This window comes from Cupressus sempervirens, chromosome 4, assembly GCF_028749045.1.
Source record: "Cupressus sempervirens isolate cs-2001-9-10 chromosome 4, ASM2874904v1, whole genome shotgun sequence".
Lineage (NCBI taxonomy): Eukaryota > Viridiplantae > Streptophyta > Pinopsida > Cupressales > Cupressaceae > Cupressus > Cupressus sempervirens.
The window spans coordinates 405,602,938-405,625,674 of record NC_143121.1 but is presented as its reverse complement, the minus strand read 5'-3'; the positions used below and the strand labels follow the sequence as shown (position 1 = coordinate 405,625,674).

Genomic DNA, 22,737 nt, shown 5'->3' with positions numbered 1-22,737 from the left:
TTTTTAGTATCTCTTTCTTTTTGCTCTCATCTTGTTTTCTTGAACTTCTATTTTATTTTAGTCAGTTGGTTTTTTAGCATCTCTCACTTGTTAATGGATTTATAATGGTTTGGTGAATCCATTATAGTTCAAATTATATTATGGCTCTGCTGAATACTAATAAATCAAATTCCTTTATTCATTACTTTGGGCAATTATGCAAATTAGATCTGGCTTTAGTATTAAAACCTTTAGAATTGATATTATCATAATCTTTGTAAATTTCTTGATACAAACTAGAAGCAATTAAATACCGAGCTGGTTCAAAAGGATACATGACAGAATAATAGAATTAAATGGCTAAAAATAATACTAATAAACATTATATTTCATTAGATTGCTCATCCATAAATTTGTTTATAAGATACAATATGTGTGATTTGATAGCTCAATCCAATGTTCCATCAATACATATTATTTCATTCAAATACACATCATCTCATTAAGATGTTCTGTTAAAGTAATGTTTTTAGGCAATTTCAATACAACTTGTCAGGGATTTCAGAATAATTATATGTTATATTATATTTGGGCCTTCAAATATATATTTAAATTATGGCAATGGTAATTCTAGCAATGAATAATTCATATTCAAACTATGAATAGTATTTAGTTGAAGTTGTTTTAGCCTTGTTTTCCCAAGCTCTATGTTTTGGCAAATTTCTTAGTAAGGTTTAGGTAGATTTATGTCAAGATGGTTTTAGTTTTCTTTGTAGTTGATGTTTCATTAGACCAACTACTCATTTTCCCCCTTTGATTTTCTGGCCATTTAGTAGATATTTCTTTCAGAGGGGTAATCTAAAGATTTAGGCTTCAAATTATGTGGAATTTGGGTAATATCTCTTCATCATTTAACTGTGTTGTAAGGGATAATAATGAAAGCTTTCTAATATTATAACAAAGAAGAATAAATCCAAGAATAGAGGACTGGAAACACATAAAGAATATAACTTAATAAACAATAACAATAACATCAACATATTTCTTGGAAATTAAAATCCACCCTCTTTAATAACCGTTATTTCATAAGACTAAAAGCATAATCTTATTACCAAGTTTAAGTGAGAACAATCTTCTCTATACAACTTATAGAATGATATATCATCTTAATCTAATCAAAATTGTAGGAATAAGTAAAGGAAGTTAATCTTGAAGATACTTCTTGGAATTTTGAATTAGCAATTTAGACTAAAACTCCTAAGGTAATGGCTTAAATAGGTTGTAGAAACTTGTTTCCATATAAGGAAGGAAAAAGCATATAATAAATTTGTTGAACTAAAGTTAAAAACTAAATTAATAACTCCCTTTAATAAAGTATAAGAATTGAGGATGTACAAAAGAAACTAGAATATTTATCTCAAGAACCTCTTCTTTAATTAAATAATTATGACATACTTAATACTCAATTGGATCTTCTTACAACAAAGGACTATGAATACATGATAGCCCTTCCTAAATCTTTTGAAAGATTTTTAGAACTAACTTTTAATCGTGAGCTTGAAGTATGTATGTAGTTGCAGGTTCTTATAAGGATAAAATGAACTTTACTATGATATGATGATTGATCAATAGGAACAAGAGAATGAAGTATCAGAAGAGAGAAGCTTTGATCAAATAAATCAAAATTATGTAAAACAAATATATTTGAGTTCATGTAAATCTTTACAAGATAACCCATATATGGGTAATTATTAAATGTTTTAAAATTAATTTGTAATAATAAGGTATGCCTTCTAAAGACCCTAAACGTTAAGGGGCACTATATTTTCTTAAACATGACTTCAATCTCGGGCAATACCAAGGGTTTTCTTCCTCGTTCTTTTCCTCCCAATGCCTAGCTCTGAACAAGGCAAAACATTTTGTAAAATAAATTTGAAATATAATATATAGGGCATTTGCCTTTTACCAATCAATTTTTATATATTAATTTATCCTTTATTCCCAAGTTTCAAACATGATAAAAAAATTTATATTTATTTATCACTCTTACCAATAGTATCATAATTAATTAATTTGACATAAATGAACTATCTAATTATTGATTTATGAAATTTTCATAATTACTAAATCCCACTTTACTAATTTGTGTGGGAATAAATGAAGTTTCAAATTCAAAAATTCCCTCCTTTTGTTTAATGGGATTTTATCCCTTAATTTGTGCTTCACTTTTCTTTTCTAGCCACCACTTCCTCTTTTTTAACCTCCGCCTTTCTTTTTTCTTTTTATCATAAATTGTCAAAACTTATGAAATTTTTCCCTTTCCCTTTCGTCATAAATTGTTATAGTTTACACCAATTTCATTTTTTCCTTTTCTCATAATTATCATGGTTCATGACTGTTTTCTTTAATTTGTTTTCCTTTTGTCATAGTTTATGACAAATTTCCTATTTTTTTTAAAAAAGTGTAATTTCTAATTGCACATTCAACTTGTCATAAGTTGTCATTATTTGTGACAAATTTTCTTTTTCAAATTGGTCAGTTGTCACTATGTACGACAATTCATTTTCTCATAATTACCATAGTTTATGACAATTTTCCTTTGTTTCCCTCTTGTCATAGTTTATGACAAATTTCCTATTTTAAAAAAAAAATAGAAAACTCTAATTTCTAATTGTCCATTCAACTTGTCATTTACTGTCATTATTTGTGACAGATTTTCTTTTTCAAATTTGTCAATTGTCACAGTCTAGACAATTGCCTTGCACTTGATTCCTAAATTTGTAATTCATCTTACAAATTCTATAAATTGAGGTCATGTCTTTTATTTTTACTAACCATCTTCTTTCAAATCTTCTCGATATTATTGTCATTTTCTTGCTTTCATGCTATAGGTGCATTTTGTCATTATGGGAGCAGCATATCACCATTTTCAGAAGAAAGAAGGGTCATGGGAGTTGAATTGAGGGAGTGTTTGCATTCATTTGCTTTCTTTTATGCAATTTGTCTCAAATTCTCTTATTTTTAGGATAGGATTTACGCTATGTGCTTATAGAGTTTGATGGTTTCTTGGCATGAATTATGTTTCCATTTTTTCGCCTCCTACAACTCCAAGACCATAACTTACCATCAAGCCACATATCTCTATCCTTCAAAGATATAAACCATTTGCACAAGGAAAGAACTTAACCCCCTTAACAAATAACCTTCTAAGAATCCAAGACCCATTTGAATAGGTCAACAAAGTGGGCCAAAAAATGGAAGAGTCTAGACATACCAATTCTCTACATTGATAAGGATCATCCTTTCCAACCACACTCAGCCACAAATGGACAAAAGGGAGCACATGGCACAAGGGATGGGTTTTATTTACTCCCTCAAGGGCCAAAGGGTACCTTCAACACTAGCAACTTCAGCAGAAAACATATGATCATCAACAACACAAGACTTATTTGTTATGAGAACAAGCCTTAAAAGAAAGGCACAACTTTGAACCTGCAAACCATCAATTGCTAAATCAAGAGTCATCAAGACTGTAGAGCCCAAATTACAAGCAAGATATAAATGACAACATCTAAACAACAAACTAAAATGCAAATCTTACCAAGGGGGGCACTTGGTTCTTATTCAAACTTACCTTGTATATTGGTGTTTAATTTGTTATTTAGTCAATACCTCTATGAACCTACACTAAGAGTAATTTAAAACACAAACCAATTGGACATCTTCACCAAACCTATAATGAAGAGATCCACCCATGATAGAAACTTCCCATCGCTCCATGGGACTGTTGCTACAAGTAGGATAGAATTTTTTGAATCACAAATGCCGAAGAATAGGAAAACTCATGTCTTGAACTCAAACAATATGAATCCCTTTACAAACGAATGAGCTGGATCTTGGAACCTTTACCAACCCCTCCTCTCCAAATTATCACATTTCTAGACATAGATAATCCCCAAGATTGTGCAATGCTGAGTAATCACCTCTACCATGACCCACATCCACCACTAATCAAGAGACATCCCTAAAATGCATCCCTTGGTGAAGGGACATTGTTTGGGCTTCCCTTCTTAGCGGGACATGGAGGGGAAGTTGGGACCTCCCTATGACCATTTAAAAACATATCCACATTCCTTGAACATCCTAAAACCGTATTAGCTATTCCACACAATTTGTAATTTAAAAAGGTTCATTTTTCAAAAACAAACAATTTTCTATAATTTTGGCTACTAGGGGAAATGACCTAATAGTCACCCATGTTCCAATGACCACTACATCTACTGTCATAGATCTCCCCAATAACCGCTCATAAAAAGTCCCAAAAAATGATAGCACATATACTAATAGCTGATCACACATGTACTAATAGTTCATCATTTTTTAGCTTTATTGGTTGTTGATTGGTCCATTTGAGCAAAAAGTTTTTTTTTTTTGGTGAGCGGCTATTGGGGGGTGAACATAACAGGGTCCAGGCAAACGTTTTAAAATGGCAGTTTTAGACCACCTCACACTCTACGAGTTCTACAAAGAGCTCCGTAAATGCAGCAAAGCAGAAAGGTTAACTTTAAGCTCTTCACACACCTTCAAAGATTCACCAAAAAAATCAACAAATTTCAACGTACGAATTAGGAGTTCTAGGTGCTCTAAGTTACCTTGAAACCCATCCACACTCGAAAACACTAAAAAAAGATGAAAAGCCATCATCATTTAGATGTATAGATTTTTTCGCTTCACTATTGTCTCTTCATAGAGAGAAAAATGGTTGGAAATACTGAAACAAGGATTCAGAATTGAAGAAAACAAACACAAAATTATGAAAATGACGTGCCATTATGATGGGGACACAACCCAAGCACAGAATGGACACAACAGGAAAAGGCAAATTGTATTAACTGTGAAAATAAGCTAGTACATTTAGTACAGAGAAAATAGACTTCAAAACATGCCCTAAGGGCTTACATTAGCACAAAACTAGAGATAATTTCTCCCTTTGGTACCTCCTCTCAATTTCCACTCCGAACTGCCTTTTACAATGCCAAAAATGTCCTTAAATAGACCTCGGAGGGTTAAGGACTAGGAGTACATTCTAGAAAGTGCTAGTAGGCATCCACTGACCAAGTAGAAGGCTCTAGAAGCCGCGTGAGAAGTTGGTGCAAATCTAGAAGAATCCAAAAACGGTAACCAAACTTCCAGGAGGCATAACTTTTGAACCGTAGCTCCGATTGACGAAACATTTACATTTTTGGAAAGCTCTCGAAGCGCTCTATAGCCCTATGGACCAACTTCACTCGTCCCCCATTTTTCAGCCCTTTTCGAGGTCATTTAATGCCCCTAACTTGACTTTGAAGCATTCTTAGGAGGTCTCCAAAAATCGAAAAACTGCGATAACTTTCAAACCGTGGGGCCTTTTGACCTGATTCTTTTTCTGGAATGCTCTAAATTGCAATTACATTAATCTGTCCAATTTACACCTCCTAGTTCACCAAAATGATGGCTCAATTACATACTCCTATTTTTTCGGCATTTACACGTATCCCAAAGTGTTCAAATACTCTATCCTAGAACATTGATAGTGGAACTGTGAGAGTTGGAACCTTTATTTGACCCAAATAGGTATCCAGAAATGAAAACACATGAAACAGAAACTAAGTCTAAGTACATTTTTTTTGGATGACTCAGGATTGCCCTTATACCTCTGGATGCTCCTGCATTAGACACCCAGGGTAGATTGAAAAGTGACCTTGTCACTTTATGAATGGTAGAGGAAATCCCAAATGAGAAACCTTAGCTGCTGAAATCCAGGTTGAGTCCTCTATCTCCGTCCTTTCCACTTGACCAAATACTCTTCATACTGCCTATTTCTGGTACTCCTACCCACACGATGATCTAGAATGTCTTCTATCTCCTCCTTCTTAGAAGCAAGAATTGGACATGGCTCTAACATTAGTTTCTCATCTGCACCATCATCATGATACTCTGTTAAGTTTGCAATGTTGAAAATAGGAGAAATGTGAATACCATCTGGCAACTCCACCTCATATGCATTTCCTGAGTCATGTTTCTTCAGAATTTTGCAGGGGCCAAATTTCTTCATTTTCAACTTGTTGTAAGTACCGGCTGGAAATCTTTCTTTTCGTAAATGTACCATGACTAGATCCCCTACTTGGAATTCCTTATGTCTTCTCCTTTGATCAACCCTAGCTTTATACTCTTGATTCATCTTGGTAATGTGTGCTTGAACCCCCTCATGTAGACGCTTGATATGTTCAGCAAATTCTTCAGCTTCAGCACTTGTCATTTCCCCTTGCTCTATCTTCCTCAATTCTGGCGCAGTCCTTGGGCTACTTGCATATACAATGTGGAATGGTGATCTACCAGTACTCCTATTTATAGAGTTATTGTAAGCAAACTCGGCTTGTGGTAGAATCAAATTCCACCCTTTCGACTTATCCCCAACTAAACATCTCAGCAAATTGCCCAGACTTCTGTTTACCACTTCTGTTTGGCCATCAGTCTGTGGGTGATGTATGGAACTGAATTTCAAGTCCGTTCTCAACTTTTTCCACAATGTTCTCCAAAAATACCCCACATATTTAGTGTCTTTGTCAGAAACTGTACTCCTTGGAAGACCATGTAGTCTTACCACTTCTCTGAAAAACAAGCCTGCAATATGGACAGCATCATGAGTTTTGTGGCATGGAATGAAATGTGTCATTTTGGAGAACCTATCAACCACCACAAATACTGAGTCATTACCCCTTGGTGTCCTCGGCAATCCAAGAACAAAATCCATACTTATGTCCTCCCATGGCTTTGATGGAACGGGCAATGGCTAATATAGTCCAGTATTGTGGCTAAATCCCTTGGCAACTTGACAAACCTAGCAACTCTGTACAAACTTCTTCACATCTTGTGAAATTTGAGGCCAAAAATAATGTTCTCTAAGAATGGCAATGGTCTTATCTCGACCACAATGTCCTGCCATCCCTCCACTGTGTTTCTCTTTAATCAGATTTTCCCTCATGGAACTCCTTGGAATGCACAATTGGCTGCCCTTGAATAACATACCATCCTGAATTAGATAGTCTAACCACCTAGTTCTATCTACAGCAACAGGCTCTTTACAAGCTTTCCACGCTTCAACAAAATCAGGATCTTCAGGGTACAGATTCTTGAGTTCATCAAACCCAACTACTTCAACCTGCATTACTGTAAGCAACAACTGTCTCTTGCTTAATGCATCTGCAACCTTGTTAGATTTTCCACTTCTATGTTTCAACACAAATGTATAGCTCTGCAAGAACTCTACCCATTTCATATTCCTTTGATTCAATTTACCTTGGCCATTTAGGTATTGTAATGCTTGGTGATCAGTATACAAAACAAATTCCTTTGGCAATAAATAATGCTTCCATTTTTTTAAGGCCTAAACTATTACATAGAACTCTTGATCATAAACAAAATACTTCTTCTTTGCATCATTCAATTTTTCACTAAAATATGCAATAGGCTTACCTTCTTGGCTCAATACAGCCCCAATAGTGCTGCCACTAGCATCACAATCCACCTGGAACACCTTTCTAAAATCTGGAAGTGTCAACACAGGTTGTTCTGTCACCTTCTTCTTTAGCAATTCAAAATTTCTCGCAGCTGCTGCAGTCCATTTGAACTCTTTTCTATCCCCTCTTATTGTGTTAGTTAGGGGTGCACATATGCCACTAAAATTCTTAATAAACTTCCTGTAAAAACTAACCAGACCATGAAATGATCTTACCTCAGTAGCAGACCTTGGAGTAGGCCATTCCAAGATGGCTTTTACCTTCTCTGGATCCATTTTGAGACCTTTAAGTGATATAACAAACCCCAAATAGACTAACTCCCTTTTTGCAAAGATACACTTCTTCATATTAATTAACAGTTTCTCTTCTCTTAACCTTTCAAGGACACTACGAATATGCAATAAATGTTCTTCCAAAGTCTTCCCGAAAATTAAAATATCATCCAAATAGACAATAACAAAATTTTCCAAGAACTTCTTATGTACCTCATTCATAAGCCGCATGAAGGTGCTTGGGGCGTTTGTCAATCCAAAGGGCATGACTAACCACTCATAAAGACCCTCCTTGGTCTTGAAGGCCATTTTCCACTCATCTCCTTCTCGAATCCGTATCTGGTGATAACCACTCTTGAAATGTATCTTTGTGAAGTACTGAGCTCCACTCAAGCAGTCCATAAGATCATCCATTCTTGGCAAAGGAAACCGATATTTGATGGTTATCCTATTTATAGCTCGAGAGTCTGTACACATCCTCCAATCTCCATCCTTCTTTGGTGCCAATACTGCAGGTACTGCACATGGACTCAGGCTCTCTCGAATCAAGCCCTTCCTCAATAGCTCCTGAACCTGTCTATTTAGCTCCTCTATTTCAGTAGGAGTCATCCTGTGAGCAACCTTATTAGGCAAACTAGCTCCTGGAATTAGATCTATTTGATGACTGATTTGCCTTACTAGTGGTAATCCTTCTGGAACATTATCAGAGATAATATCTCCAAACTCACCTAGTAAATTTGAGACTTCAAGTGGTATTTCACTACTACCTTCTTTTTCTTTCCTAAGAATCAAATCATAGCACATACGCTGATGTTTCATTCCATCTAAAAACTTTCTTCCATCAACAAGACAAATCCTAGCACTGCTACATACCTTTTCACCTTCTTTTTTCATGGGCTTCAGTTTGTGGCGAACTCCATCCTTTGTTAGAGAGTATGTGTTTGCATGACCATCATGTATTGCATGTCTATCAAACTGCCATGGTCTACCCAACAATAGATGGCAAACATCCATTGGAATAACATCACAGAGAACTTCGTCATGGTAACTCCCAATTTTGAATTTCACGAGACATTGTTCACTTACCAGGACCTTATGGTCATCTTTCACCCAAGCAATCCGATAGGGCTGGGGATGTTTCTCCCTCTTGGGCTTCAGCTTAGAGACCATCTCCTCCGACACCAAGTTGTCAGTGCTACCACCATCAATGATCACATCACAACATTTTTCCTCACATTTGCACCTGGTACGAAACAAACTCCTCCTTTGTCCTGGTTCACTCTCACCACTTAATAGGACCCTTTCATTTATCAAGGTCTCTCCTCTTTCTGCATCCTCTGAATGTGATGACTGTGCATCCTCATCCACATGAGAAACCCTATCTTGACCCTCAGCTCTCCTATTTGTCCTTCCTTGTCGTTGAGGGCATTCAAGGGCACGATGACCTTCTTCATTGCAATGGAAACAGGTACCACGGAAGCCTCTTCTTCCTTGTCCACGTCCTCTACCTCTTCCTCTCTGATTTCCAAAGGCTTGATCACGAGAGCGGTTGAAACCCTCATTCCTCTGGTTCCTGCTAGTACCCACATCTTCATTTTTCTTTTGGGTTTCATTTCGACCTCCAGATGACCTACCGCTTCCCCTTCCTCCTTGACCACGCCCTCTTTGTCTCCCTTCAAACCTTTTATTCAGCTTCTCTTCAACTCGTAGGGAAAATTGGTATGCCTCTTCAATTCTGGTCATTCTTACCAGACTTAATTCCTCCTGGATGCTAGGTCGCAACCCACTGATATAACGAGCAACCTTCTCCTTATTTGCTTTTGCATGCCCTGCTCTAATCAAAAGTCGATAAAACTCCTCTGTATATTCTTGGGCTGATCTTCCTGCTTGCTTTAGCCCATGCATCTTCTTAAACAAATCAAGCTCGTAGTCCACAGGAATGAACTACTTTTTTAATTTGTCCACCATGCGATCCCACCTTGTGATCTTCTTCTTTCCTCTTCTGTTTCTTTCCAATTGAACCTCTTGCCACCAGATTTTGGCATGGCCTTTCAGTTTGGCCTTTGCAAACTTAACCCTATCTGGGTCCCTGATATCCTCATACTCAAAGTATTCTTCCAGTTTATTGATCCAGTCGATCAACTCATCTGGTTTCAGATTTCCTGAAAATACACCCACATTAATTGTAGGTCTTTTCCCAAATTTAGTAATGGCCCTAAAAAGCCTTTCCTCTGCCTGATTCATAACTTCCCCGTCAAATTCCCCTTCTGGTCTAATTTCTTCTTCTTCATTGTCATCCTCACTTTCGTCACCTGTGGCAACATTTGTTCCTCTACGAAGCTCCTCCTACAATGCTTGTACCTGCCTTTGGAGGGCTCTAACCTCCTCAGGATTAACAGCTCCGGCATCTACACACTCAAAAAAACCAGCTCTGATACCACTTGATGGGGACACAACCCAAGCACAAAATGGACAGAACAGGAAAAGGAAAATTGTATTAACTGTGAAAATAAGCTAGTACATTCAGTACAGAGAAAATAGACTTCAAAACATGCCCTAAGGGCTTACAATAGCACAAAACTGGAGATAATTTCTCCCTTTGGTACCTCCTCTCAATTTCCACTCCAAACTGCCTTTTACAATGCCAAAAATGTCCTTAAATAGACCCCGGAGGGTTAAGGACTAGGAGTACATTCTAAAAAGTGCTAGTAGGCATCCACCGACCAAGTAGAAGGTTCCAGAAGCTGTGTTAGAAGTTGGTGCAAATCTAGAAAAATCCAAAAACGGTAACCGAACTTTCGAGAGGCATAAATTTTGAACCGTAGCTCCGATTGACGAACCGTTTACATTTTCGAAAAGCTCTCGAAGCGCTCTATAGCCCTATGGACCAACTTCGCTCGTCCCCCATTTTTCAACCCTTTTCGAGGTCATTTAATGCCCCTAACCTGACTTTGAAGCATTCTTAGGAGGTCTCCTAAAAATCGAAAAACTGTGATAACTTTCAAACCGTGGGATCTTTTGACCTGATTCTTTTTTTGGAATGCTCTAAATTGCAATTACATTCATCTGGCCAATTTACACCTCCTAGTTCACCAAAATGATAGCTCAATTACATACTCCTATTTTTTCGGCATTTACACGTATCCCAAAGTGTTCAAATACTCTATCCTAAAACACTGATAGTGGAACTGTGAGAGTTGGAACCTTTATTTGACCCAAATGGGTATACAGAAATGAAAACACATGAAACAAAAACTAAGTCTAAGTACATTCTTTTTGGGTGACAAAAAATTGCCCTTATACCTCTGGATGCTCATGCATCATATTAAAATTTGTGGGATTTCAAAGACCTTGACATTTAGATCCACTAATGGAGGTTTTGCTCTCAACCTTGCCATGCATTGTGACAAGGAGTACTCTAAGAGTGTTGCCCCTTAACCTGAAATATGGGTGTACCCTCAAAACAAATGACAACAATAAATTGCAATAATAAGAGTGTATTAAACATGGTGAAGAATTGTGTTGTGCTCGAGTATTCCAAACACATTGTGGTTCACTACCACTTCGTCTGGGAAGGTTAATACAAATGCAGTTCATTTCCACTGGGAATCAACTTGCAGTCATTGTCTCTTATTAGCTCAGTATAGTTTCATATTGGACTTTTGTTACAACCAATGTTCAATTTTAAGATATTTAAAGAGATTGGTATATCCAAATAGTATTAGTCTTACCATTGATTGACATCTTTCTGCTGTGTGAATATATTACTGTTTAAATCAGATCAATGAACCCGATTCAACCGTGTAGATAAATTTCATTCAGCTTAGACTCTAAGGGAATGAAATATAACTTTGGTTCTTCCTTTCGCTACGCCCCATCAAGAAAGAGACACGTGTGGAGAAAGTTTTTCTCGTGCTCAAGTTTGATCTTGAACATGGACTAAAAACTTAGCTCAAAATAAACAAATGCAATTTTAAAGTTAAAGGTATTTGGTAAAGTGTTTCTCATATGCTGCATGTACCTGTTAGAGAGAAAATTGATCCATGAGATCCGCAGTCTACACAGAAGTTCCATCAATAGTTCAGCAGTGACAGAAAAACAAATGCTATCTGATCGAGATAGGACATTGTTGGTAATTAGTATACACTTCGGTACAGTTTAAAGAGGATTATATTCAGAAAAGAAAAGATATAATTAATACAAAAGCAATGTCCAGTAATAAGAATGGTCTCTCAACAAAACAAGTCTTTGCTGTTGATTCGGAGCTTTTACATGCTATAAGAAAAACATAATTTGGTTGATATAGCTAAGTATGAGATCTCGTAGAGCAGTCTACATTCTTGTTCGAAACAAATTTAAAAAGCATGAAGTAGGTGAATATTGCACCACAGCCTACGGAGCTATTTTCTAGCAGCTCTTTGCTTTGGCAACTTGGGATTTGAATTGATTCACATGAACTACTGTGCTTTAGTGCAGCGACATGTATAATTTAATAATTTATCTTGTTCGTCCAAATATGTATGCTGAACTTTCTCTTACAAGCATATCAACAGTTCTACAACTTCGAATCTTTTGCTAAGGATTTTCCTGAACTTATTCCATGGGAACCCCACTATATTTTGAGGTGACCAATAAAACTTGCAAGAGCTAAAACCCAAATAGAATCGGACATAAAAATACAACATCATGTCATTCATCGCGCAATCTAGATTAATCAATCGTGGGAGTGCTTAAACATCATGGCAAATAAAGCTCAAGGTAGATAAATATTCAAAACATAATTTGGAACATACCAATAGCCAGTGCTAGTAATTATTTGGCTACCAACGTGTATTAATTAAATTCATTTATAAAACTAAAACATGGGTCTCCAGCTCATAATTGCCCAAATTATTCACCCTGACTTTGACCTCAAAATGACCACCCATGTACCCAACGAACCTTTAATCATCTAAATGTCGAATTTTGTAGCTCATGAAAACCCCTTAAATCTTTTTCAGCAGCTCTGGAAATGCCGTAAAAAACTCAACTAGCCTTTTAAAAACTACTACAAGCACAAGAGGCGGACAAGGTTGATAGTAAAATTAATAAGTATATAACATATTTAGCAAATAGGGGTTCATCCCTTGACTAGAACAAGGAAGAGAGACATATCAAACTGAGAATTGCATTAAGATGGTGAGAATACTGTTCACTTACTGGTAACACCCAAATCAACCTAAATCCAAATCCAACATGCTCGGACAACAAATACGATCTAGTAAAATACATCCAGTAAAATACATCCAACAGTGATAATCAATCCAGGACATAAAAAGAGGACTAAATTGAACTGAACTTGACATGTTGTCAAATGCAGAAATTCGCTCTACTGAGGTACAGATCCCCCTCGTTGTACTAGGATTAAAATTTTGTGTTGGCAGATTAAAACGGCTTTGATAAGAATATCATCACAAAACAGTTCGAATGTAACACCTAAACGTCCATAAAATTGAAATGAGAAACCAACTTTCCTCATGGAAAATAAAAAGGCGAATACTATCTGTCAAGCAGGAACCAATAAAACAGAGAAAGGGGGCTAAACCAACCAAACTTCTCACTCTCTCTAGTGGAGGAATTCAATATATTGAGGCGTCTCTCCAGTGGAGAAACTTACTAAATTGAGGTATACTCGAGTATTGGTGTTAAGGTCGGCAGTATGTATTCATATGATACATACACTTCAATCAATACATTGCCACAAGAGTGAGAATATTGTTCATTTCACAGTTCACACTAACTAATGCTGAAATCAGCATCAAATCAAAATCAAAACCAGAACAGAAGAATGGGAAATTAATAAGCAAGTTTCATGCTTGTAGTATAATCAACTGTTGACATTAAGGTCAGTAAGAGTATTATGAATAGTATTATGTGTTTATATGATATATCCACTACAATCAGTAGATTGCCACAAAATTGTGAGAACGTGTTCACTTCACACTAAGTAATACCTTAATCAGCTCAAAATCAAAATCAAAACCAAAACAGATGAATGGAAACTTAACAAACAAGTATAATCTTTGCAGTAAGAAGGAATCAATCCTTTAGATGGCACAAAGAAGTGAAACATAAAGAACTAAACTTAATGCGTACGCAAAGCACATATATTTTGTTCATCGTGATAGAGCTTCTGTTGGGATAGAGTTCCTGTTATGTTTTTGCATTATGGTCAATGGTATGTCTTTGCACGATGAATTCACCTTGATGATCTTATAACCACAATATGCTGAAAACGTTATTTGCGTAGAGGTAAACTCCAAATCACTGTAATAGGAAATGCCAATTCAAAACCAAGTGGTGTAGATATGGCAAAAGTAAACAGAACATACATAATTGTACAAGGGAACTCCAAATCCATTAATTAGTATTAGCACCAAGCATCAAATCATTGACAAATACAAAGCATATAGCATCCCCGCCAATTACTCTGATTGTATCCTCGCTCTGAAGCAAGCAAAGAAATCTAACTGGTGATCTAGGAGCCCAACAACTAAAATTTATTAATTTCCTTAAGCTAAAACAACTTTAAGACTAAGGTCAATTAAGATTCTAGTTGGAAGTGACTCGGAGGCCAACCCGATCACTTATGAAGAAATAACAACATAAATAAAAGAAAGACTAGGTTACACTGCTACACTTGCTATCCTAGAGAAGAAATATAATTGTATGCCCGGAATTCTTCTCTAAAACGAGAAATGGATTCAAAATGAATAGGCAAGAACCTAATAGGAAGGATTTGTAGCTCCGGAAGCTGCATAAAATTCCAAAACGAGCAGAAAGATTCGGCGGCTCTGAAACCCTTTCACAAGATCGGCATTTTTCAGGATGAGCAGGTTCCAACTCCATCTTTGCAATCCTTAGTAAGGTCACCAAATGTCTCAATCTGCCTCTTACCTCTGTAAAACACTTCAGTGTCAACCTCTACCCTCATATATCCATCAAATTCCACTGGTTTTCCCCAGCTGGCAGCTAGAGTTTCATTGTACCACTCACTGTTCTCGGCCCATAGGTCACTAAAATCATTTAGAAAATGAAGCTTGTAACTACTACGAAGAGGATCGAAGAAACTAGTGTCTGCCTCATTTGTGGCAATGTACAAATCCCTGCCCTCATCAATCCTATACTTAAGCTTTCCCAAAAGCACATCGGGGGAAGTGTCATGATCCAGATTAGGCCACAGATCAACATTCCGGACCTTATCTCCCCTAACAACATGAATTGAATCAAAATCCCAATTCAATCTAGTACTAATAGCAGACACAATCTCCATTAGCCTCCTAGACTTCCAGATCAGGTGCCATGGCCTCTGAATCACATTCTCAGTCTCGCCCTCACACACCCGATACCAGTAGTTATCGGGTTCCACCTCCCCAAACCTTCTCCAAATCAATGTATCCGTTTTTTCCCTCAGCGTGACTGGGGTAGTCTTAAAATCATCCACCATACTCAACGTCAACCCATCTTGCTTCTGCCATTGATTCCAGTCCTGCCAGAACTGGACCTGATCTATCACACTGGCAGACTCCTTCAAGTGCTCAAAATCAAAATAGAACCTAAAATCTTTGCCCGGCTCATCCCCGTGCCCGGGATTATTGGATCCAGAAAGACAAACTTCCAAATCCATAACAAAAGTCCTATTCAAGTACTGGGCCTCCCCCAAAGCACACAAAAAACTCCACAAATACTGACTCATAGGCTTACAATAATCCCCACCCCTAGAATACATCAAATACTTACCCTTACTAAAGCTAGACTCAGATTTTACCTGGGGCAGCGAATCATTCACAGTCTCCCCCACAACAGGCACAGCTTCCGGCAAGTTCTTCAGCCTATCGGGCTCATATCCAGCTTGCTTCTGCTTCTTTCGCCGTACATTCTTCCCGGAATGCCATTCCCCAGCACCCACAACGGTATAATTACAAAATGGCTGAGACCTAGCCAAGTAAAACCTCCTGTAATCCTTATACATGACATTGGCCTTGGGGCCCTCTTTAGGCTTGAATCTCCATGACACATCACAGGAGCTCGTATTAGATCCTCTCACAGGCTTCCCAAATCTGTAGAACTTGATATCCTGGAAGGTTTCCATGCAGTATTTCATGATAGCAGCCAGGATTTCATTTTCCGAGCAATCCACCTCGCCATCACCGGAATCACAAGAAGTAGGAGTCTCTTCAGCTATGGTAGCCACCACTGCTTCAACTTCCGATTTGGAGATGGATTGTAGAGCTGGGGTAGTTTGCTCATTTTGGGTGCCCGCGAAATCTTCCCCTGTTTTGACAACTGACTCATCAACGGTGAAAGTGGCATTGGAGGTGGACATGAGCAAAGCAGAAGCAGTTTCAGAATTTTTGAGAAATGGATCCTCTGGCTGGTACGTTGCAGCCAAGATTGTGAACACTATTACTCCAATCACAAACATTGCAAAGCACAGATTGGAAATCAGACTAATCATATGCTGGCCAAAAGCATCAGGTTTCAGAAACCCATTGTTCAGTGACCCAGATCTGCCCATGAAGTTATTAGCCATTGTGAAAGCTTGTTATTCCCTAGAGTTCGAGGCACTGCCCTTTTATATTAAGCCCAGCTGCTTAGGGGAAACTAGATTTCTGTACCGGTGGGTTCCGTGAAATTTGTTACCTAACCGATGGCGTTTTGTGGTTTAAAAAATTACTCCAAAATAGACTCTTACAGTTGGCTGGGTTTTTCATTTAAGAAACCAGATAGGTCGGTACTACAGAGCGGACTCTTCCTGTTCCCTCAGACGTGTAATTTAGACTTTTTAACTTGTGCGAGTTATTTTCCCTCCATTAATTGTCCGCAGATAAATCTCATTAGCAGATAAATTATGAAAGGAAATAATGACACCAATGTTTTTAAATCTTAAAAAACCGAAGAAAAGTGAAGGTGTCAAATTGTCAATTCGTTTCTTTAGTTTTTTTCCAACTCGGAAAAATGAGTTCAAGATTCACTTTTGTCAAGTCGTAAAAAGAAATTTAAAAAAAAAAAAGTTAAAAAAAGAAGAAAAAATATTTATTGGGGTCTAAATTTTAAGGTTAAATGCATTGTTATTTGAATTTTAAAGATGTAAATGATGCAATATAAATCATTTACAATGGAAAATTAAGGTGTTGTTTCTTAAATATAATAGTCTAAAGGAGACATCGTCATACTAACAAATACAGTCACATTAACAACACACAATCCAAGCATAAAAAGTACTCAACCTAACTTTAAAATAGTTAAAAGTAACTAGTATATGTTGTAATGGTAATCATTCTTAATACTAATATCATCAACTACACTAATCAAAATAGTAATAGAAGTCCTTAAATAGGAACACTTAGGATCATGCCAGAGTAAACTACCAGTGCAAAATATATAACAATTCCAATTACAATGCTAGAGTTTAAAGTAAGACCACAATGGCCATTATTAGCAATAGTGCAAAAAAGAACAAAAAAGGGGTCAATTCTTTACACATCCTATGGCTTGCATAGATTGGTTAGTATCCTTATTGCTATGTCCTATGTAAGGAGCTTATAAAGCTCCTTGTAATTGTCATCCTCCTCGCCCTCCATATTGGGCATGTTCTTTTGTAGTAGGCATAAGGTGGTAGTCAAGCTATGCATAATTTTTAAAGCATATCATGAGACATACTTGAGCCTCTTATCATATCTGAAATTATTTTCTTAATTTTGTTTATCTCATCACAAGTAATGACACATTTACCACCTTCCCCATTGAAAGAAGTCTTGCCCTTCCTAACATTGGATGACAACCTTTTCCTCAAGAGCCAAATTTAGGGTGATGTCAAAGGATTACATTTTGAGACTTTTAGAAGCATGGGAAGAGTTGCTAGCCATCACAAGTAGATCTCCCTCAGCAATTTTTTCATTTTTTTGAATCCCACTTTCTGCCCTCTTCAAAATCTAAGTCCTTCAATTTGTTCTCTTTTTTCACAAGTTTAGTGTTTGACCTAGTAGATTGATGTGGGTGCTAGTTTCCTTGGTAGCTTTTATGTCAAAATCCATCTCATGTATGTTAAATTTAGCCTTTTTAGGGGCCTTAGTATTCCATTTGAAAGGAGGGTCATTTGTTTTCTTTTCCTTTCACTTATTTTCAGCCATAGTGTTGGAGGGAGGGGGTATCAAGAGAACCATGATGCTATAACATAAATGATAATTTATTATAATATTGTAATATATTGTTAATTTTAATCATTTTATTGAATACAATTATTTTTTAAAACTCTATGTTAAGAAGAGTTTAAAATAATTGAGCTTCACAATTATAAGTGATATTATTCTTGCTTTAAAATAAAATTGAAGTTGAATAAATTATTGTTGAATATGTTTATGTATAAATTGATATTCGAACTCAATTTTTTTTGTAAGTTCGTTAAGTATTGGATTGCAAACACATTTTCACATATCTTGATTATTACAAAATTTAAACCTTGCTCTTCTATTAGGTATTCATTTCTATACATATGTGATATAACTATGCTTTTGTCCAAACAATTGTATTTGTGGCCTATTGATGCATTTGTTCAATGGAAATATTAGCAACAATAGTTTTCTTCTTACTTTCTCATGATGTTGATTCAATCTCAAGAAGAGTGCACACCCTAAAGTGGATTTCTTATCATCTATAAAACCTACATTGCCCACATTTGTATATCTTATTAAGAAGGATTGATCCATCTTCTTGTATTGTAGGTCATACGCCACTACACCACAAATAACTTTGAATACTTAAGTTTTGTGCTTTCCATTGGCATGAATTTGGTTCATATATGAGCCTTATAAGATAACTCACAACATACCTTCTATGTAGCCTTGTATATGTCAAGTAAATGAGACTCAATCAACTATTGTTTGCAATAGCTTTTTTTAAAATAATTAATTTTTGTGGACTATAGACAATTTCCAATGTCTAAGGAGATAAGATTTCTCTGGTTCAATCTCGCAGGCCTTAGAAAAAACATAAAAGAGTTTACATATTGGTAAACTCCTTTTTTGGTAAGTTCATGAGTTCATTAAAAATTGCAAAAAAAATATAAGAGGGTTTTGGAAATTTACTATATTCATGAGTTTGTGAACTTACAAAGGTTTCTCAATGATAAGGGAAAAAAATACACTAATATGTTTCCCTTCTCATCAAGTTTACAAGTTAGCAACAAGTGTGATAGCGTAGTAAAAAAATTTATGTCACATATCTTGAAGGTTTACAAACTAGAAAATATTTTCTAGATTTTCTAGTTAAAAGAGAAAATTTGACAATGAAGATGAACTTCACCAAGCTTGTGACATAAAAACTTAAATTTTAGAAACCATGAAAACAACTACTACATTTTGTAGAAAGATAAGTGTTACAACCTAGAAATATTAGAAAGGAAGCGAAAAGAAGAAAGAAAATGTAAAATGATGTAAAGTTGACAATGTCAAAAATCTTTAAAAAAATTAAGCCTTTCAAATTATGAGACATTATAATTTTCACATTTTTTCTAGTTTTTAAGCACTCCAAAAGTGTGATAAAGTTTTACAACTCTACAAAAAAGTATGAAAGTGAAACAATTTAAGGAAAATGCCAATATCATCATTTAGTGCGAAATTTAATCTTAAGTGAGAAAAGACAAATTCAAAATTAGTTTGGAAAGGGGAGAAGGACTAGTAGTGACTACATTTACGTGTGTCACCTCCTCCTTGGTGTAGGATTAACTACCAACCATGATTCTTGAATGTTTGAGGAGGGAAAATTTGCATTAAAATCATAAATCAATCTACTCTCAAAATATGTGTTTATATTATTTTGATCCATGTGTCCACACAACCAATTCTAATTGAATATGATACACAAAGTATTATATGCGATATGGCTCTACAACTTCCTGCCAAACAATTTTCAAATTTCATATCTTCTCATGGTCACTAAAATTGGGAAGGGTATTCCCCCCATATCCTAGCCCTCCTGCATTGTGAGGGGAGTGCCTTGTGGGGCCCTTTCTATGAATTGTGCATTTTTGCATGGGAGATATATAGAATCAATTGTGGTTCTAAATTAGGTTTCTAGGTATTCCTCAACTAGTCAAGATGAAGGGAAAGAAAAAATTGATTTTGTCAAAAAAACTAGAAAGGAACCCTTAATGGGTCTCATGGGAATACTCCTAGTGTCCTTACATTGGAATATGTTAGAATGAAGGAATGGAAAAAAATATGATTACTAGATGTCATTATGGATAGAATTATTTCATCCACTAACAATACATTGGTTAGTAAGTGTAATACCCCAAAATTGGTACATTGCAATGTTAAGCAATTCTGGTCTATTTGATCAATCCTAAGCCCTATTTTACTAGGCAATTCTAATTTTGATAATCTCTACTTGACGTAAGTGTCAAATGTATAAAATCATTAATCTGTATTAATCACTTACTTTAATTAATTCTTGAATATTCATTGAATTGGCTAAATTAACCTTTTAATTTAATTATAAGTCCTAGTACTTTAATTAAAAATTAAATTCACACCTTTTAGCTAATATACATGAGGAGTTAAATATATTTGATTTAATTAAATATTCTCATTTTAATTGTTGAATTTAATTATTCAATTTAGAATACTTAATTATGAGGTCATATTTAATTTTCTTAAATCAAATATCTTCTCCAATATTCTCTCTTCAGTTCAGAAATGGAAACTCTCAATTAACTAAAATCAAAAAAGGAATTAAATTAGTTAACTCCTTATTCCACTCAAAAGAAGTCAGTTAACTTCCTTTTCATAAGGAAACTTTCCATTCTAACTAAATCTCATTTATAATCTCAATCATCCATCCAAATTGATCTTGATCATTGATCAATTCTTGGATTCTATTTAATTAGCTCTCAATTCCTCATTTCAAAAGAAGAGATTAACAATTAAATTGCATCAAACTTATGTTGAATTAATCACTCAAGCATTTACATTCATATCATTATTATTCTTGCATAGTAATCTCATTTAGCTTTAAAATGCATTCATTTAGATTAAATGCTCTTTCTTATTTCTAGATTAATATTGCATTCTCATGTAGCTTAATCTTGCAGATCATATATCTATTAAAAATCCTTCATTCTAGATGTCTGGTTGCTAGCTTCTTGATCTGAGAGCAATAGCATAATTAATCTAGTTAGGAGACAATGGATCAACTTGCTAAATCATTTTGGATGAATGACTCAATGTTCATTCCAAGATGATTTTGCATATAATGATCATGTTGAAGTGTGTATGAAGGTTGAGGCCCACATTTCCTACATACATTTCTGGCCCCCACTATGGGACTCAAAACCTCATTCTTCTTGTTTTACATTTTAGTTTTTATTTATATATTGTTTTGCAGGTTTGATTAATTGCAGGTTTGAAGACACTTTGAAAAGAGACTCAACAATCAAAAAAAACTTTTTGAAGACACTTCGGAACTACTATAAACTGAATAATCTTCTTCTTCATCTTTTCTCCTCTTTTCTTTCTAATAATTCTCATGCGGGTTTTTCTTTTATAAAAAAATTAATGTTCATGAAAATTTTATGGTATGATAACATTGATATATCTAACTTGCAGAAAACAAAAAAGAAATTAGATTTTTGATCAAAATCTATTTTCTAATAATATTTTAATGATTTTTCATAAAAATATTATTGTGCATCCCAAATTATAGAATTTACATTTGGGACACTTTGAAGATCTCACAATAAAAATTGCAGATGTTTTGGATCACAATGGGATTTTTAATAAATTTTTAATGAATTTTTCATAAAAAAAACTTAATTTATTACGCAAATCATTGAATGACAATTTAAAAAAATTACTACAAGTTTAAAAGGATGTCAGGAGATCCCAATAAAAATTTTAGATTTTTCTGATTGAAAATATATTTTAAATATTTTTTTATAGTTTTCTATAAAAAAAAAAAAATTATGAGACAAATCACAAAATTTGAATCTGAAATTGTTATTGTAGATTTGGGACACTTTCAAGAGCTCCCAATAAAAATTTAAGATTTTTCTGATTTAAAAAATCTTTTTTCTAATAATTTTTTATGTTTTTTGATTTAAAAAATTATTTCATCATGCAAATCTTTGAGTTTTAATGTTTTTTTTTTTATTGCAGGTCTATGGAAAGTAGCAAGGAAGCACATGGGAGGATTTTAAATTAGAAAGGAATGAACTTGAATGATTAATCTTTTTTCTCTGAATGCATGTTGCAATTAAATTTAAAATCCAAACACACTCTTGAATGCCTTGAAATATAAAACAATCAAATTCAATCTTGAGTGTCTTAATAAATTAACAAATCTTTCATTTGAATGAATGCACTAAAAACTCAATCTTGAATGTCATGGATTAAAATCTACATGTTTTTCATTAGAATGAATGCTGAAGCACACTCTTGAGTGCATTAAAGAGAACACATTTTCATTGGAATGCATGTTAGTCAACACACTCTTGAGTGCTTAAGGATCAAAGAACCATTGCAATGAAATATTTGGATTTTGGTGCTCAAAATGAATACATTCAATCTTGAATGCATAAAGGAATTGGCTCTTTTCCCTATCAATTTCTTATGTTGACGACGCTTGATTTACTTTTATTGACAAACTCTTAATTTATTATGTTGACGATGCTGTAAGTTGGAAAGAACCTTGCATGCTAAACACAAGTGTCTTCAAGAATAGAATACAAAATTTAAAGATTCATTGGGAAAGAACGAGTGTCTTTTAAACCTCAAGGCCATTTAAATATTCACTCCTCTTGTGCCTTTGGGTGATCTTCAATGCACAAGAAATAAGTGGTCTTGTTTTATTTTTAGGAGGCCTGCTTGGGGATTTCATCACCCCTTAGG

General features: G+C 35.2%; 1 protein-coding gene across 1 annotated transcript; it reads right to left on the bottom strand.

The window, feature by feature from the left end:
- Window positions 1–14,185: 14,185 nt before the first annotated feature.
- On the bottom strand, window positions 14,186–16,686 carry LOC149561760 (uncharacterized). The gene has a single exon (XM_089825306.1). The coding sequence runs from the start codon at window positions 16,380–16,382 to the stop codon at window positions 14,673–14,675; it is 1,710 nt and encodes a 569-aa protein (XP_089681432.1). The 5' UTR covers window positions 16,383–16,686; the 3' UTR covers window positions 14,186–14,672.
- Window positions 16,687–22,737: the final 6,051 nt, after the last annotated feature.